The following is a 20,017-nucleotide window of genomic DNA, read 5'->3' on the forward strand; positions in this document are numbered from 1 at the left end:
TTGAATGCATTTTGAATAAAGCAACAATTAGCGGTTTGTGTTCATGTGCATAGTGGAAGTTTATGTTATGCAGTTTTTCAACCGTGCAATTCATTATTTTGTCCTGTTTCTATAATAACTCATAAGGAAACTGTGATAAACGAAGGTGAATTTATTCATATATTTACACAGATCTGCTCAGTGCAGCATGCTACTCCCAGTGCAATACTAGTGCGGAGGATTTGTTCTGTCAGGCCCTGCATTGGGCCTGCTTTTATACCTTACTTCTAATGAGCCCTAGATGTTGGCCTCCACTTCCTACCTAGGGAGCCCATATTCCACAAGTCCCTCAGGGAGATCAATGCTTTGTTCCCCATGGTCGTCATGGGGATTATAACACCCCTTCCCCCAGGGTCTGCAACTGACAGAGGCCTTCTGCACCACTTAGCTCGTGGCTGAGCATCCTCTTGCTGGGATTCTGGGTCAGGTGTAACACGTCGCTGCACGCTGCTTCATGGCTGGCTGCCGAAGGGAAACCATAGCGGCCTCAGTGCCGGACACACTGTCATCTGTTGCCGCTGAACTCTCTGCATCCATATCAGAATCCAAGTCGTAGCACTCTTGCTGGGCCCAATGTGCTAACCCAGATGGCTGGGCCCTCAACACAAGGGGCGGCACATGCTGCGGCGACAGCAGAACTACCGCCGGCGGAATGTCCCGACAGGTGATCTCATGCCTGGTCAAATGGTCCCAATGCTTCTTAAGGGTCTTTCCACGAAGTCGGATCATATACGAGACCAGGCCATTCTGGTCCAGTATCACTCCTGGGAGCCACAACGAGCCATCACCAAACCTCTATGCGTAAATGGTGTCCCCTGTGTGAAACATTTGCTTCAGCATTCCTGAACCATTCTGTGACTCCTGATGCCGCTCAATCTTGGCCCCAAAGTTTGGAAGAGTAAGACTCAACCGGGACCTGAGTTGTCGTCCTATCAGAAGTTCTGCTGGAGCAGTCCCGCATGTCAAAAGCAGCGTTGTGCGGCAACTGAATATGAAACGGCTATCCCCATGGCCGAAGACCTCATTGTCTACTTTTTCAATCCCCATTTAAATGTTTGGACAGCCCGCTATGCCAGTCCATTAGATGAAGAATGATATGGTGCGGAGCGGATGTGCCAAATGCCATTACACGTATAAAAATGGCGAACTCCTTGCTGATGAAAGGAGTGCCATTGTCTGTCAACATCACTTCCGGAAGACCATGGGTGCAAAAAGATTCCCGGAGCTTCTCGAATATGGCCCTGGCCATTTTGGAAGACATCCTGTAAACTTCCAGTCACTTGGAGTGGCATCCACAATTATTAGAAACATGGAGCCTATGAATGCAAAATCCGCATGGAGGTGAATCCATGGATGACCCGGCCGTTCCCAAGGGTGGAGAGGAGCAGACAAAGGAAGATTCTGAATTTCCCAGCATGCTGGGCAGTTTCTTTTATATCTGTCCATTGTCCCCATTGATATCCGGCCATCAAACATAGCTCCGGACCAACATTTTCAGTTATGTCACAATGCCTTTGTGAACTGCTGGTGGTTTTCTTCTGCCGGTGACTGTTCAGTTTCCACTTTGAAAGCTGTGCAAATTGTTGATGTTTTAATTTTTTTGCAATACAGTTTATGTTTAATGGTTAAGAATTGTATGCTTGCAACTTCCGGTGACAGCGGGAGGGAGGGCACCTATTCGGGAACGGCATTTTCGGGGTTTAATGCCCGGAGTTTTATAAGAGGAACTGGAGGAGGGGTGGGGGTTTATAATTTGTGGGTGTCATTTACGGTACTCTTTCGGGGATTGGATGGCATTGAATGTTAGGGGGAGGGGGGGGTGGACTCTATGGGTCAATGGTGACCATAGGCGATTCCTGATTCCTTTTTATTTTTTCCTTTGTTTTTCCCACCGTGGGAGGGTTTGTTTTATTTGATGCTTATATTGTCAGATGGGAGGTTTTTTGGGGTGGTGGGAGGATGGGATCGTTGTTGTTGATAAGGGGATTGACTTTGTATTTGTTACCGTTTACTGCTTGTTGGTGGGGTGTAAATTCTGAAGAAAATGTGAAAATGGAGAATAAAAATATTTTTAAAAAAAAGAATTGTATGCTTGCTGCCAAGAAGCTGTATATACGCCTGTTGCATCCCCTCCTGCTTCTGTGGCCTGGGGTAGTCGGAAACACTGCTAGTGCTGGGAAGGGAGAGGAGGTGTTCTCTCTCTCTCTTCCGCCATGCTCCGTGTCGGTGTGACTTTTCTGGTGCATTGTTCTGCTCATTCCTGGGCAACTTTCCACTGGTGCGAGTCTACCGCTGGTGCTGTGGGGTGAGAGGTGTGTACTGTTTGTAATGATTGTTCCCTGTTTGATGTCAGGAGACCATGTGCTTGTCAGCCACAGCCCCCTTTGTCTGAAGCCTGAATCCCGAATTGGGGTTGATTTGGATGCTGGTATCTTTATTGTATTGCAATGTTTTACTGTTGCTATTTGAGGGCTGTGTGCTTGTCAGCTGCAGCCACTTTTGTCTGTGGCCTCGTTCACATCAGGGGGGTGCTCCCACGCTCCCCCTTCAAGCTCTTCGCCAGTGTAACTTTCCTTGGTGTCATCACATCACCCCCAGCAGCTTTCCACTGTTGCGAGTGTGCTGGCGGAGGCTGCAGGAGACCTGGGGGGGGGGGGGGGGGGGGGGGGGGGGGGATTTGAAGGGCGAGAGAGGTCCATTGCTTTGGATGCTGGTACTTTCAGAATGCTGTTGTCTGTTCACTGGTTTATGTTTTTGCACTGTAGTTTGGTTTGTCTCTTTGTAAAGGTGACACTTTGGTCACTTCATTGTGTTTTTACCTGTTTGGTGTTATCGTTCTGTATTTGCTTTGTCTTTCTTGTAGTGTCATTAAACTAAAATATACCCACAGAGACATCAATGATTGTTCCCCCATGGTCCTCATGGAGATTATAACAGTTTCAAAAGAAGGATCTCAAATCTCTTTGCGGAAATTGTTTTGACTAGCCAGAAGTAAACCAGAAGACATTTTTATCTTTCTTTCAAAAGAGTTTCTAATTAACGGTGGATTGCACCTCAGTGAGAATCAAATCTATTCAAGTTAGATCCTTTCAGGAAATTAGTTGATTATTTCAACCGAAGCTACCTGAAAGCTAATGTACCAGTGAAAGGTTTGTGTGTTCAAATCTCACTCGAACAAATAAGGTGGGATTCACCAGCTGTTCACGCCCTGGAGTAAAAGCAACAGGGTTGTTGTGATGGCAGACTTTAACTTCCCCAATATTGACTGGGACAGGGCAGCACGGTGGCCTAGTGGTTAGCACAACCGCCTCACGGCACTGAGGTCCCAGGTTCGATCCCGGCTCTGGGTCACTGTCCGTGTGGAGTTTGCACATTCTCCCCGTGTCTGCGTGGGTTTCGCCCCCACAACCCAAAACGTGCAGAGTAGGTGGATTGGCCACGCTAAATTGCCCCTTAATTGGAAAAAATAATTGGGTAATCTAAATTATAAAAAAATAAAAATAAATAAATATTGACTGGGACTCACTTAGTGCTAGGGACTTGGACGGGGCAGAGTTTGTAAGGAGCATCCAGGAGGGCTTCTTAAAACAATATGTAGACAGTCCAACTAGGGAAGGGGCTGTACTGGAACTGGTATTGGGGAATGAGCCCGGCCAGATGGCAGAAGTTTCAGTAGGGGAGCATTTTGGCAACAGTGACCACAATTCAGTAAGTTTTAAAGTGCTGGTGGACAAGGATAAGAGTGGTCCTATAGTGAATGTGCTAAATTGGGGGAAGGCTAATTAGAACAATATTAGGCAGGAACTTGAAGAACCTAGATTGGGTGCGGATGTTTGAGGGTAAATCAACATCTGACATGTGGGAGGCTTTCAAATGTCAGTTGACAGGAATTCAGGACTGGCATGTTCCTGTGCGGAAGAAGGATAAATACAGCAAATTTCGGGAACCTTGGATAACGAGTGATATTGTAGGCCTCGTGAAAAAGAAAAAGGAGGCATTTGTCAGGGCTGGAAGGCTGGGAACAGACAAAGCCTCTGTGGAATATAAGGAAAGTAGAAAGGAACTTAAGCAAGGAGCCAGGAGGGCTAAAAGGGGTTACGAAAAGTCATTGGCAAATAGTGTTAAGGAAAATCCCAGGCTTTTTACATGGACATAAAAAGCAAGAGGGTAGCCAGGGAAAGGGTGGGCCCACTGAAGGACAGGCGAGGGAATCTATGTGTGGAGCCAGAGGAAATGGTGAGGTACTAAATGAATACTTTGCATCAGTATTCACCAACGAGAAGGAATTGGTGGATGTTGAGTCTGGAGAAGGGTGCATGGATAGCCTGGGTAACATTGAGATCCAAAAAGACGAGGTGTTGGGTGTCTTGAAAAATATTAAGGTAGATAAGTCCCCAGGGCCTGATGGGATGTACCCCATGATTCTGAAGGAGGCTAGAGAGGAAATTGCTAAGGATCCAAAGATTTCTTTGGATCCTCACTGTCTTCAGGTGATGTCCTGGAGGACTGGAGAATAGCCAGTGTTGTTCCTTTGTTTAAGAAGGGTAGCAAGGATAATCGAGGGAACTACAGGCAGGTGAGCCTTATGTCAGTGGTAGGGAAATTACTGGAGAGGATTCTTCGAGACAGGATCTACTCCCATTTGGAAGCAAATGGACATATTCGCGAGAGGCAGCACGGTTTTGTGAAGGAGAGGTCGTGTCTCACTAACTTGATAGTGCTTTTCGAAGAGGTCACAAAGCTGACTGATGCAGGTAGGGCAGTGGATGTTGTCTATATGGACTTCAGTAAGGCCTTTGACAAGGTCCCTCATGGCAGACTGGTACAAAAGGTGAAGTCACACAGGATCAGGGGTGAGCTGGCAAGATGGATACAGAACTGGCTAGGTCATGGAAGGCAGAGAGTAGCAATGGAAGGGTGCTTTTCTGATTGGAGGGCTGTGACTAGTGGTGTTCTGCAGGGATCAGTGCTGGGACCTTTGCTGTTCGTAGTATATATAAATGATTTGGAGAAAAATGTAACTGGTCTGATTAGTACGTTTGCAGATGACAGAAAGGTTGGTGGAATTGCGGATAGTGATGAGGACTGTCAGAGGATACAGCAGGATTTAGATCATTTGGAGACTTGGGCGAAGAGATGGCAGATGGAGTTTAATCTGGCCAAATGTGAGGTAATGCATTTTGGAAGGTCTAATACAGGTAGGGAATATACAGTGAATGGCAGAACTCTCAATTTCTCAATTGTATTGTCAGTCAGAGAGATCTAGGTGTACAGGTCCTCAGGTCATTGAAAGGGGCAACACAGGTGGAGAAGGTAGTCAAGAAGGCATAAGGCATGCTTGCCTTCATTGGCTGGGGCATTGACTATAAAAATTGACAAGTCATGTTGCAGCTCTGTAGAATCTTAGTGAGGCCACACTTGGAGTATAGTGTTCAATTCTGGTCGCCACACTACCAGAAGGATGTGGAGGCTTTAAAGAGGGTGCAGAGGAGATTTACCAGGATGTTGCCTGCTATGGAGGGCATTAGCTATGAGGAGAGGTTGAATAAACTCAGTTTTTTCTCACTGGAACGACGGAGGTTGAGGGGCAACCTGATAGAGGTCTACGAAATTATGAGGGGCATAGACAGAGTGGATAGTCAGAGGCTTTTTCCCAGGTAGAGGGGTCAATTACTGGGGGGCATAGGTTTAAGGTACGAGGGGCAAGGTTTAGAGGAGATGTACGAGGTAAGTTTTTTACACAGAGGGTAGTGGGTGCCTGGAACTCGCTGCCGGAGGAGGTGGTGGAAGCAGGGACGATAGTGATGTTTAAGGGGCATGTTGACAAATACATGAATAGGATGGGAATAGAAGGATGCGGACCCCGGAAGTGCAGACGATTTTAGTTTGGACGGACAGCATGGTCGGCACAGGCTTGGAGGGCCAAAGGGCCTGTTCCTGTGATGTACTTTTCATTGTTCTTTGTTCTTACTCAGGCTTGCACCTTTAATCCTCATGATTCACTAGGTCAGGGATTTTCAAAGTGTGGGTTGTGACCCAGGGTTGTTGTCGGGAGGGTCGCAGTGTAATCAGTCGCAGTGTTCTCGTGGTGGCCCCAGTTGGAGGGGAAGCACCCAATGACTGCTACTGTCTTTTACATTGAGAATGGTGGCCCGCCGTCTCTTAAATGAAAATATATGAGGCTATGTGCAGTTTTCCGGCTGGAAACGGCAGCAGAGAGCAGATCATGTACCCGATACTACACTTCACATCAAGTGCCCTCCATCTCTGTGCTTTTGGTGCTAAATCACAGTGAAGAGTTCCTTCCATTTTCAAGCTGCTGGCAAGAGAACTGTGAAGATGGATCGCTTCCTTAAAAGTAAGAGATGGCAGTGTACCTACTGGACAGGATCTCACAACAAAATTTGCTGGAAAGAGCTGCTTAGGAGAGACCATGGCAGGACAGTACAGTAATAGTGTTAGCTCTGTGCATAGCTCCAAGCACTCTGGTTAACAGCCTACAAAATGAAACTTAACTCAGGAACAAAGTGGTATAAAGATGATTTCTTGATAATAATCTTTATTATTGTTACACGCAGGCTTGCATTAACACTCAATGAAGTTACTGTGAAAATCCTCATGAGGTATGGTTTTGTCAATTGTGCCAATGCAAATAAGAATGCAAAGCGTATGCATATTATATGCAGGGAGGTATTTCAAATGAGAGGAGAAGTTTCAGATTTTGAAACAGAAGTGGTGGGTGAAAAATTCCTTTTGAGGTTGAGACCCCAGATTCAGTTATTAATTTACAGCTAACTCCAAATTAAAAGACTACACTGCTGTAGTTGATCTATGAAATCATATTAAGAACACACCAAAGCCCATGAGGCTGTCAGCATTGTGGAGTAGCATCTCCCAGGAGTATCCAATGCTGTGTAACACAAGCATTATGTCACTATTGCCCTTCACGGTGACCTACATGTGCGAGGTTGGACTTTACATTTTCATAAAGATAAAGACAGCACAAAGGAACTGGCTGAAGTCTGCATCTGATATCATAGATTATCATAGATTATCATAGAATTTACAGTGCAGAAGGAGGCCATTAAGCCCATCGAGTCTGCACCGGCTCTTAGAAAGAGCACCCTACCCAAGGTGAACACCTCCACCCTATCCCATAACCCAGTAACCCCACCCAACACTAAGGGCAATTTTGGACTCTAAGGGCAATTTATCATGGTCAATCCACCTAACCTGCACATTTTTGGACTGTGGGAGGAAACCGGAGCACCCGGAGGAAACCCACGCACACACGGGGAGGATGTGCAGACTCCGCACAGACAGTGATCCAAGCCTGAAACGAACCTGTGACCCTAGAGCTGTGAAGCAATTGTGCTATCCACAATGCTACCGTGCTGCCCTTTGCTTTCTCCTCATTTGAACCTGATTCAAGTGGGGGGCAGCATGTGGTGCAATGGATAACACTGGGACTGCGGAGCAGAGTACCTGGGTTTGAATCCCGGCCCTGGGTCACTGTCCGTGTGGATTTTGCATATTCTCCCTATGTTTCACCCCACAACCCAAAGATGTGCAGGTAAGGTGGATTGGTACGCTAAATTGCCCCTTAATTGCAAAAAAAATAATTGGGTACTCTAAATTTAAAAAAAAACCTGATTCAAGTGGGATCTTGAAGACTAAGCAGGCTTCCCTTTCGCATTAAAGGTAAGCGAACGAGGTGTGTATCAAGATGGCCAACTGACATGTGTCCAGAAGGTAGGCCGGCATGGGTTCCGAAGGTCAGCCGGCAAGAGTTCCAAAGGTCAGCGTTTGGCAAAAATGGGTCCCGGGAAAAAAGTTTGAAAAACTCTCCACTAGGTCATAATCTTTGGAAAGGTCGGCGGCGAACCCTGTGTCCATGTGCCCTGGGAAGTCAGTCAGCACAACAGCATAAATGCTGCATCAGACGACTTGAGGCAGCAATTTCCACCTTAATGAGTAACCTTTAGCGGACACTGAGATGGGCGCATCTTAGGAGAGACCCTCGTGGCTCCATGTCTTAATGCTTGAGGATTACCAATGAAGGCAACCTCCTCTTTTTGAGATATAATTTCAGCTAACCCTCCAGGACGGCTGAGGATGTCTAACTCCATGTTGCCCTGAAAGGAGGATTGATTGCTAATGCATTTTGCAGACATTTGCAGTAACAATTTTGACACATCTTCTTGACATAACATAAGGGGAGAGTAACTATAATGAGTCAACGACACATAAGAATGTGAGGCTCACAAAGGGTGGTGATCACTGAGTGGGAGCTTGGCTCACCCTCTCAGTAAGAGGCCACATAAATGCATATGCATGATGCTTTCAAATGGTGAAACTGTTCACATGAACAGCAAATATATTTCTAAAGGTGCATAAAATAAACAGTGATTGAAAGTCCGTGATCCAGAAATTATGTCAAAGTTTTGTTATCTTTCTAACCCTACCACTACATCTTGGTGCATCTCTGTCATTCGCAGCAGAGGTGGAGGCAATCTGCTGACAGCTGCACCCCTTTGTCTTTGATTACTTTGGTGGGTGATCGCTGGAGGGCCGAAACTTCGAGATCCTGGACTGCTTTGGGTCTCCTGATGTGGGACAGGCTCACCCTCCTCAGTCTGTCCAGCTCAAGCTGATGAGATCACAGGAAGAGGGACTTAGGTAAGGCTGGAGATGCACAGTCTCCTGGATGGATAACCCTGGGGTCTCTAGCTGCTAGTCCTGCTCCGTGTGGGTGCCTGAGGGCTCGTGCCTGACTTCCCGAGAATATGCTGCTTGAGGGAGGCCAAGGCTCTCTCGCCGAGACGCTGATGGATCCCACCAATGCCTAAAGTGATGGAGTGCAGGTCCGAGTGCAAATCTGGCAAAATCCACTGAACCAATGTCTCCAAGGTGGTCACCACCGTTACCATGGAGACCTAGATGTGCTCGCATGTCGGATCCATGACATTAGACAGAATTTGGATGGACTCCATCCTTCACTCTAGTCTGATTTTCTACTGTCTGTCGTTGCATCTCCAGCATGTGTGACACAGCTGATCAAAGGCTTATTATCAGAGTCGGACTCAGCGGGTGCCTGGTCTCCAGCAGTCTTCTGGGGGCCTGGGCTGTCACTGCCGCTGACTGCTGTGGAGACTTGTCCACTTAGAGCAGGTAGTGGCATTGTGATATTGTAGCTGGACGAATAAACCAGGGATCCGGGTTCGAATCACATCATGGCAGATGGTGAAATTTGAATTCATTGTAATAGATATAGGACAGAGGTCAGAGGTGGGTTTTTTACGCAAAGAGTGGTGAGGCCGTGGAATGCCCTACCTGCAACAGTAGTGAACTCGCCAACATTGAGGGCATTTAAAAATTTATTGGACAAGCATATGGATGATAAGGGCATAGTGTAGGTTAGATGGCCTTTAGATTTTTTCCATGTCGGTGCAACATCGAGGGCCGAAGGGCCTGTACTGCGCTGTATCGTTCTATTTTCTATGTTCTATTAAAAAATCTGGAATTAAGAAGTCTAATGATGACCATGAAACCAATTCTAATTGTCGTAAAAACCCATCTCCAATGTCTCTGAGGGAAGGCAATCTGTCGTCCTTATCTGGCCTGGTCTACATGTGACTCCAGATCCACAGCAATGTGGTTATCTCCTAATTGCCCCCAGGCATGGACGATAAATGCTGACCCAGCCAGCGACACCCAGATCCTATGAACGAATGAAAAATGAGCTGTTCCCCAGAATGTGGCCCTCAGCCTAATCTAGAACTATGAACAAATGGGGTGTTTGTTTCTGTGCTGGTGACCATGAAATAGGTCCTCAGCATCCTCATCTAAGGATTTGCTGATCTTTGTGGACCTGCCAGTGCCTGTAAGCGAAAGCAGAGGCTGAATACAACACTGGATGTCACTCACTGAGAATGTCAGGATGTAATCACCTCATGGAGGGCTTGCTGGGTGAGGCCGATCTTGTCTTCTGCCCAGGATGTCCTCCCCTGCCAACCCACGGCATCCTCAAATTTGGCGATCTCCTGAATGGCAGGCATCACTCCTCCAGGCTGCTATCTCTCCCTCTTGTGGGTAAGGTTGGCCTGTATGAAGACAAATGGATGGAATGTGATGAGAAGAGATGCAGGAGAGGTTGGGAAGCATGCTTGCTTGCTGCGTGTGTTGATCCCTCCCCAGTAAGGGCTGCAAATGGAGTTTGTGATGAGATACTGGTGATATTAAAGTGCCCGTGAGACAGTCAGTGCTGGTACGTCCCCTGCTCATATTAAGTTAAAATTCTGAGCCGTAACCCTTTGACTGGCGCTGTTAAATTTGCGTTCCTGGGATTTCCAGGTTCTGTCAACCACCTTGCAAAACATGTGCTACGAACCTGCTATCTTGAGAGCCTGAAATTGGAGTGACCTGAAGGTTTATTTACCTTGTCAATGTGAATGAGATCATTGATCCTTTTCCTGCACTGGATTGCATTTCTCGGACGGATGCTTGCTAACCTGAACCCTCTTGCACCCGTTTCACAGGTGGGTGAGTGAGGTTAATTTTAAACGATCACCTGGCCCCCTAACCTGCTGCTATTTTACTAGCAGCACGTGGAGTACCCATATCCCATCTTGGTTTGCAGGACACTGTGTAATTGGGAGCTTGATTTAAGCTTTAGTGGCTTCTGGCCGGGTTTCTCACAACTCGGGAAACATGGAAACATGTCACTTTGGCTGTAACTGGTCTCAGTAAAAAAACAAAAAAAAAAAAAAAAAGGACTTTCATTTGTCCGCCTTGCAGGCAGCTATTAGTAATATAATCTATAAACTCTTGGGTGGACCAGTCAAACTTCTGGGGCTGGATTCTCCGTTTGGGAGATGAAGTCCCCATGCCGGCGTGAAAATGGTGGTGTTTTATGCCAGGAAAACTGGCGCAAACGGCCACCGATTCCCGTTTTTTCTGGGGACTGGCAGGGAAGCAGCATAGAGCTCGCTGCTCTAACTGCTGATACGGCCCTGAGCATTTCCGGGTCCATGGCTGCGCATGCGCATGGTGGGGCCGTGCTGTGCTTCATGGCGGGTTCATCCTGTGGGCCCGCAAAAATAATTCCACCCTTTGGCCGATTGTGCGCCCTGGTCCGCCCACCCACAGTGCCTCCAGCCCCGAATGAAACCGCCCCTGCCCACGGATCGGCCCTCACCCGACCGTGGTGTCACCGGACTGAGTCCACGCGAGGTTCCTGAACGGTGTCAGTGACACTCCAATATCCATGGGCAATTAGAGGAGTCCCAGAGGTTATGGACATAGGAGATGTCGCCAGCAATGCGTGGCACCGAGGCCAACAGTGCTAGAATGGCGACTGCAGTGGAGAGCCTGCTGCACAACGTCGTCACCATTAGTGAAGATGTCCAAGGCGTCGCACAGTCGGTGACAGCCATGGCTGAGGGTCTCGACAGAATTCCGCCTCGCTGGGGGATGTGACCCAGTACCAGGCTGAGTTGGTGAGGTTCTGCGGGTCATGTCCCACTCTCATATGGGAATGGGAATGGCTGTGGAACTTGTCCCAGTCATAGGTGGGTGTTGCGGAGGCGCTGCAGAGCATGTCCCAGTCACTGAGGAGCATCACCGAGGGCGTCAACACGATGGTGCAGACCATGGGATGCTGCCTGGGCTGGCAAAGCTGGATGATGCTGGGGCTCACATAGGGGAGCGGCTGGTTAGCATTGCAAACTGTCTGGCGCCTGGCGGGGTTCTTGTTTTCGGCCACTCCCGCTATTCACTGGCCTCGTTTCACTCGAGCGCGAGCGCAAAAAAGCCAGAGACTCACACCCTAAGATTACAATTGTGAAACCTCTCAGAAATCAGGAGTAACATTATTCTAACAATTCTGAGCAACTAATTTAATTACTCCAAGCACAATTTTATATTGGAATATAGAAATAACTGTTTTAATCCTATTGTCCCTTTACATTTTTCTCCATTTACTCCCTTTTTTGCTTTCCTATTTGTTTGATTTTTAACTTTTTAATCTTGTCTGCCTCTAACCTCCCTCTCATAAATTGTTTGCTTCCTCCTGCTTTTTAACGTTTAAATGTTTCAGTTGCCTTTATCTTGATGCCTGCCTGGCGGTTGTTCTCAAGGTACTTTCAATGGCTGAAAACTAGTTTTATTGGCCAATTTACCAACTCGTCAAAAAGGTCCGAGGGGGTGGACAGCGACATGGTTATAGCATCGCCATAAAGGGCATGATTATTAACATGAAATTCCTTTCGAATCGAGCAGAGGTTGCTGAAGCCTCTGCAGCTCAACAAAGCCAAGACCAGCCAACGTCTCTACAATGCTCAGTCATTTTGCAAATTAACTGGTTCCTTGATGGAGTGTGTCTGCCATTTTTTATTTGTGCTTCGCCAAAAGAACATCTCTCTCCCTCCTGTCGAGTGTAATGATTTGATAGGGGGTCCCCTGTGAGATGAGATTGATTTGTGGACTGCAGGTTGTCAGGGAAAATTGAATTTTCAGGCATTCGGTGAGACATTGTTCATTGTGCAGATCTGATTCCTTTCATTCCAAGCAATTCATGTAAAATCGACTATTTCTGAATTAAAGCCATATTCCTTTTTTGGCTTTTTCTTTCTGTTTTTTAAAATAAATTTAGAGTACCCAGTTCCTGTTTTTCCAATTAAGGGACAATTTAGTGTGGCCAATCCACCCACCCTGCACATCTTTGGGTTGTGAGGGTGAAACCGACGCAAACATGGGAAGAATGTGCAGCCTCCACAAAGTTAGTGACCCAGGGCCGGGATCGAACCCGGGTCCTCGACACCATGAGGCAGCAGTGCTAACCACTGCGCCACCATGCTACCCCTTTTTTTTATTGGCTTTTCAAAAAGTAATTCTAACCCCTACTGTAGCTTAAAACACTGATCGTGTAGTACTGCTCGAGATATTGGGTATCCGGAAGTGAATCCCCTTGCCGCTTTGGAGTATAAGTGGGACAAGAAAATATTTGTGGCAGGTAAGTTGGATGGCGCCATTTCTGCCCCTCTTCAATCATTGCTTTGCATCCCTTTGGCGTCCTTGCACTTTCTGGCCTTTCCTGCAACCCCTATCAGACTGGTCAATGAAGGTCTGGAGGGCAGACTTTTAGCTGACCAGAAGGTTTGGGAGGAACTCTGCAATATGCTTCCGACGGTGGCACTTTTTGTTTTCATGGAATATGGTTGTTCATGGGATGTGGTTGTCACCGGCAAGGCCGACAACTGGGGTGAAGTTGTGGAGAAGCGAGGCAGGCCTTCTAAGATTTGCTTCCGAAGTTGTCAGGCCCAACTCCCAAATGCACCCCGCCCCCCCCCACCCCGCACTGAGTGAAAATTGGGTGTAAAGGGACCCTTCAAACCGAGGACGGTCTGCCAGCCGGGCAATTTCCCAATTAGTAGCGAAAATCTGGCCCCGAGTCTTTGAGTGCTGTTGCTGATAACTAACTAAAAGTGTCATCCGGGAGAGCTTCTTACACACAGCAGAGAAATAGGAAGGGAGCCTTTTGAATCTTCAGGATGCAATTTCATTCAGGGAACAAATATTCACATGTGTCAAGAAGTGACAACAATATCTTCATTGTATATAGACACTAAGGGCATGATTTAGTGAAAAGAAAGTCCCGTTGTTCGCAGGTTTAGTGGGTGTTTCCTGGCGCTTGTAATGCCAGAATGACCCCCTATTGAATGAGACTCTGTTATTTTTTCGGGCCTCCTGCAGGTACCTTCATCTGTGTAGCCATCTAAGATGGCCACCTGCAAAGGACCATGGGAATTATGGCCAACCCAGGACTCAGACAGATACAGAGCCTATGTGTATCTGAAACACAGGTAACCAGGCCTGATCGAAGCCCCCGCTCGTTTGTATTTCAATGGCCCATTTTCCCAGGACAATTGAACTCCAATCAAGAAACTTTTATGGCCACAGACTGATCGGCGCCACTCCCTTTACCCAGAAAGCCCGACTGCCAAGGTCAATGACCGCGAAGGACCCGCCCAGCTACCAAGGCACCCGCCCCTTTATTGGCCGAAATCGAAGACAGTGATCAGAGCCCTGTCAAACTATTGGGTCCAAGGTTAGGGACCGCCCCAAAGAGCGCAAAATCCCAGGGGGATAAAAGAGAGCACAGCCATGTGTTCTGTCTCTTTTGGATCCGGCCTGTGCCAAACCAATTGTAGCAGGAACATCCAGCCAAGTTCAAGACCAATGATCGCTACCTGACGGATGAGCCCAGCAGAGACAGAGCTGCTTTCTTCGAACCAGCCAAGTGAAATCCAGATAAAGGCCTTATCCATTTGCACAGTGCCGATCGGCCTGACGTTAAGTATAGGTTATTGTAGCTGATGGGTGTAGTTTAACTCGTAGTAGATATTGTGTTTGCATGTTGAGATAACTCTTGTGTATGTAAATAAACCATCTTTGAACTAACTAACTGGTTGTGTGGTCATTTGATCAATATAAGTGAAGGCTTGTGGTTCACTACGATAAATAGAAATACGCACAGTATTGGCGACGTTGTTGGGGCCGGAAACAGGCAACATCTAGCGTCCCGATCTCTTGATGCCCTGATCTCACGATGCCCCGATCCCCAACATGAACCCTGGACACCTCCAGCTCCCCAATGTTGGGGGGGGTCTTCAAGCCCCACGGACTCCACCTCATAAGGGCAGGGCATCCCCAGCCGGATCCCTGGTGCGGGCAAAATACCACCTTGGCACAACCAGTCTGGCACCCTGGCAGTGCCAGGCTGCCACCCAGGTGGCACTGCCAGGATGTCTGAGTGGCACTGCCAGGCTACGAGGTTGGCAGTGTCAAGGTGCCTGGGTGGCATCAGCAGTGCCAGGGTGCCACCCTGCCGAGAGACCAACCACCTGGGTACCTCTGATTGCCTGGGAGACCCACCCACTTGGGCCACATTTGTGGAGATCAGTGCTAAATGGCGAGGCCTTCGATCCCGGAGGCTGGCTGGCTCTTGTGGAGATGCACATTTAAATACGCAAATGTAGCTCCCGCCCACTGTGTGCAAGATCCAGATTGCGATGTCTCGCAAGATCTCGTTAGAACTCGTGAGGCATGGCGAGCTAGGTAAATTTCACGAGAGACCTCGCGTAAGATTTACCGGCCCTGTCGCGTCCCGAGTCGGACGCTACACGGCCATTAGATCGCGCCCTAAACTTTGTCAGGCAGTCATTTGTTATGAACAATGTATAATTTTATTTTGAATTTATATACATGTTTGTGTGTTAAGAAAGGTAAAAATGGTTTTGGATTCATTTAGGTTTTTTTAATGAACCTTGGTGCCTGGGTTGTTTGTATAGACTTGTGACTGAGGTTTTAGGTCTTTTTGGTTTGTTTGTATACATACATTTTTAATGAGGTCTTGCAACCTCTGTGGTGAAAGAGATGTGTTAAAAGAGATTGAAAGCGGAGTGATTTTGCAAACAAAATACTGTTGTTTGGCAACAGTATTAAGTAAAGCTTTATCGTTGCCTGGCAACAGTGAACCAGGGACACAGGAAAGACAGGAGAGAGAGAGGGGAGTTGTGTGCTTTTTAAAAATTCATTCTTGGGATGTGGGCTTTGCTGGTGAGGCCACTATTTACTGCCCATCCCTTATTGTCCTTGAGAACGTGGTGGTGAGCTGCCTTCTTGAACCGCTGCAGTTCCTGTGGTGTAGATACAGCCACAATGCTGTTAGGGAGGGAGTTCCAGGGTTTTGACCCAGTGACAGGGAAGGAACGGCTTTCCAAGATAGGTTGGTGGGTGGCTTAGAGGGGAGCTTCCAGGTGGTGGAGTTCCCATGCGTCGGCTGTCCTTGTCTAGATGGTGGTAGTCGTGGATTTGGAAGGTGCTGTCTATAGAGGCTTGCTGAGTTCCTGCAGTGCATTTTATAGATGGCATAGACAGCTTCCACTGTTTGTTCGAGGTGGAAGGAGTGAATGCATGTGAATGTGGTGCCAATCAAGTGGGCTGCTTTGTCCTGATTGGTGTCAAGCTTCATGAGTGTTTTTGGAAATGCACTCATCCAGGCAAATGGAGAGTATTGCATCACATTCCTGACTTGTACCTTGTAAATGATGGACAGGCTTTAGGGAGTCAGGAGGCGAGTTACTGTTCAACGGTAACCCCCAGGATGTTAATAGTAGGGGATTCGGTGATGGTAATGCTATTGAATGTCAAGAAGAAATGGTTAGATTGTTGGATCTTGTTGGAGATTGTCATAGTCTGCCACTTACCACAAGTATCATGCCACTTGTCAACCCAAGTCTGATATTGTCCAGGTCTTGTTACGTTTGGACATGGACTCCCTCAGTATCTGAGAAGTTACAAATAACGCTGAACATTGTGTAATCATCAGTGAACATCCCCACTTCTGATCTTATGATGGGGCGAAGATCACTGATGGTTCAGCCTAGGATACTATCCTAAGGAACACCTGAAGTGATATCCTGGAAGTGAAATGATTGACCTCAAATAATCCGAATCATCTTCCTTTCTGCTAGCTATGCCTCCAGCTAGCAGAGAGTTCGCCCATTGATTCCCGTTTTGCTCGGGAACATTGATGCTCTACCCTGTCAAATGCTACCTTGGACGGTCACTCTCACCTCACCTTGAGAGTTTAGCTGTTTTTTTCATGTTTGAACCAAGGCTGGAATGAGGTTGGGAGCTGAGTGGCTCTGTAGGAATCCAAGCTGAGTGGCTCTGTTGGAATCCAAGCTGAGTGTCAGTCAGCAGGAAGCAAGCAAGAGTAGACTTATGGTGCAGTAATTGGCTACGTTATGTGTGCCATCGAGAGAAGACAGAGATTTGAAGCTCTCTGAGAGGAAAAACTGCAAAGCCAGTGTGATAATAGTGAACTGAATAATCTGTTATGTATCTCTGTGAAGTGATCAGTTTCATGGAGGTGCTACCTGAAGTTTAGGGAACTCATATGTTTGCTCTGCATTTGAAGAAACAATGAATTAGAGATCGTTTTTTAGGTGTTTTTCGGAGAGATACAAATTGGGTGTGAAGCGTCAAATGAATGCTCGGGAATTCACTGGAAGGTCCAGTGCGTAGTCCGGAGACGGATCCTGTTGGGATGGAGGGACTCGGAGCCGCCAAAACCGGGGGGTGTGAGTGAGCGACCTCGCGGAATTCTTCAGGTTGGAAAAAAAATCAAGTTCGCCTTTAGAGGGTCTGTGGTGGGGTTTGCCTGGAGTTGGAAATCGTTTATCGTCTTCTTCCAGGATAGTTAAGTCAGCGGGGGGGGGGGGGGGGGGGGGGGGGGGGGCTGGTTGATGTGTGTATATATGAATGCCTTAATAAAAACAATTAAACAGAAAGGAATTTTTGAAAAGGAAAAAGAAGAAAACTGTTAGAAGCCTTGCCAATCCTAAGTGAGAAGCCTTTGTGTCAAGATAGTGGCAACTCTTCACTGATTATTATTTCTAAAGATATTGTTGGTTTACAGGAATAGTGGGAATTTGAATTGTCTTGTGTTTGTATTGCGATTTTTGTAACCTTTTTGTCTGGTGTAATGTAGGTCACGTTTTGCTGTTTTAATAAATATTTTATTCTGCTGCAATTAGTTTCAATGCCCCTAGATTTGGGCGGAGGAACTTGTTTCTGCAGTTCTGTTATTCATCACTGCTGGGAATGTTTGGGCTGGATGGTGTAATATATTGTTTTTAAATTTGGAGTAGCCAATTATTTTTTTTCCAATTGAGGGGCAATTTATCATGGCCAATCCACCTACCCTGCACATCTTTGGGTTGTGGGGGTGAAAACCACGCAAACACGGGAGAATGTGCAAACTCCACACGGACAGTGACCCAGACCGGGATCGAACCTGGGACCTCGACTCCGTGAGGCAGCAGTGCTAACCCACTGTGCCACCGTGCTGCCCCAGTGTTATATTACTTGAAGTAATATGTGTTACTCATTTGTTTATGCCGAGAAGTTCTTAATTTTGATGATGATGAATACTCAAGTCGTCCAGTGATAATAAATAATTTATTGAGTAACTAATCATTTAACTTGTGAGCTTGATTCTTCAATATTTTTACTGGCAGTTAAATTAAACAATATAGAATTAGATTAACTGTGAATATTATTCTTGACGTCTGAGCTAACTCTACACTTCTGATCTCTAGTCACAACACATCCGAAGAGAGCGGGAAAACAGATTGAGCTTGTATTTATAACCCCTGTTAGTGTTGCCCTCTAGTGATTATCTGCCTGTACTGACTACACGTTAACCCTTTATGTATACACATATACAGAGATCACTACAGATGGTACAGGATCCGTTTGCTATGTGGCCCAATTTGTAATTAAGTAACCTTCTGGCATTCACTGTTAAAGCATCATACATCAGCAATGGCCATCTCAGAAGATGTGCAACAGTACCCGAGGAAGTAGGAAGTACTTGGAAAAAGAAAACTCCACCTTGTGTCTCTTCAGGGCATTTGATCATTGATGGTACCCAATGCCTTTTTTGTCCGTTTGGTTGTTTGAGGCATCCGAAATGATTGTGCGTGTGTTTTTTTTTTCTCCTTTAGGCAGAAAATCCTCAGATGCTTCAGAATCACAACATGCGGTGAGTGGGTTTTCATGTTAATTTTTGAAATCTTTTATTTCCTTCAGCCCGCCCAAGTTTTCCATTTTGGAACTTGTTCTGTAGCGTACACTATTGTAGCTAAAGGTTTACAGTGCTGAGTGTGTGTGTGTGTGTGCGTGGTTTACCTCAGTTGGCTGGACAGCTGATTCGTAATGTGCCAACAGTGTGGGTTTAATTCCCATACCGGCTGAGGTTATTCATGAACGCCCCACCTTCTCAACCTTGCCCCTTGCCTGAGATGTGGCGATAAGGGGATTTTCACAGTAGCTTCATTGCAGTGTAATGTAAGCCTGCTTGTGACACTAATACAGATTATTATTATTATAAATGAATTGGCAGGGTAGTTGCAGAACTATTTCCATTGGTAATGAGTTTGAGCAAGATTTCATAACCGCCACAACAAAGCAAGGCTATTGGGTGGTTTTAGAAGGCACTTCTTCACACAAAGGGGAATGGAAAATCTGTGGGACCCTCTTCCCAAAAAGGCTGTATGGCTTATTCAGGTGAAAATTCCAAAACTGAGATTTATAGGTTTTCCTTGGGCACCAGCATTTAGCCTAATGGAATGAAAGTGGGTAGGTAGAGTTAAGCTATAGATCAGTCAAAATCTACAAGAGTAACAGAGTAGGTGTGAAGGGCTGAATGGCCTACTGGTGTTCCCCTGTGTCCTCAATGAGTTTAATTAAGAGTCTTCCTTTTTGAGACCTTATCAGAAACCTTTTTTAAGTCTAGGTGAACATTGTGATGGGACGTTCCCAGTCTGCTCAGGTTGTGAGTTGGTTAAAAATAGTCCTGGGGATTATTGAGTTTTCCCCTCTGAATCAATGCGGACAGTTGTTGACTATGATATTTGTCACCACGATAATCAAATGTGTGATTTTAGGCAGAATGGCAGGGATGTTAATGATCTGGAAGTTTCCTGTGTCTCCATTGTGACACATTTTGAATGTGGGCCTGTTTCCAATCCATCAATCTAATTCCAATCCCTAGTCCCTCTCCAGGGCACTACTGCTTTCCTCAGAATGTGCATGAACATGTGTGAAAAGGCTAGTGAAATGAAAGGCTTTATACCTACAGCATGAGAACACAAGGGTATAGAAGCGATCCTACAGAAATTTGAAGCGCTGATTAGGCCACACCTGGAGTATTGTCAGCAAATCTAGCCATTACACTTTTGGAATAATATATTGGCGTTAGAGGGAGTATAAGTGTCAGTTAACAGAATAATAACTTAAGCCCAGGGTTCTAGGTATGAGGAAAGATTACACACACTGGAATTTAAAAGGTTAAGGGGTAATTTGATCAAATATTTTGAGATATTAAATATAGAAGAGACAGAGAGAA

At 46.4% G+C, this 20,017-nt stretch overlaps 1 protein-coding gene across 7 annotated transcripts in view; it reads left to right on the forward strand.

The window, feature by feature from the left end:
- Positions 1-20,017, forward strand: part of nphp4 (nephronophthisis 4) — a 591,121-nt gene that overhangs the window by 376,381 nt on the left and 194,723 nt on the right. For all 7 annotated transcript variants that reach the window (XM_038821764.1, XM_038821765.1, XM_038821766.1 and 4 more), the window contains one exon: positions 18,615-18,652. In XM_038821764.1, the coding sequence (XP_038677692.1) occupies positions 18,615-18,652 (38 nt within the window). The remainder of the gene's footprint in view (positions 1-18,614; positions 18,653-20,017) is intronic.

The sequence above is a fragment of the Scyliorhinus canicula genome, chromosome 16, assembly GCF_902713615.1.
Source record: "Scyliorhinus canicula chromosome 16, sScyCan1.1, whole genome shotgun sequence".
Classification (NCBI taxonomy): Eukaryota; Metazoa; Chordata; class Chondrichthyes; order Carcharhiniformes; family Scyliorhinidae; genus Scyliorhinus; species Scyliorhinus canicula.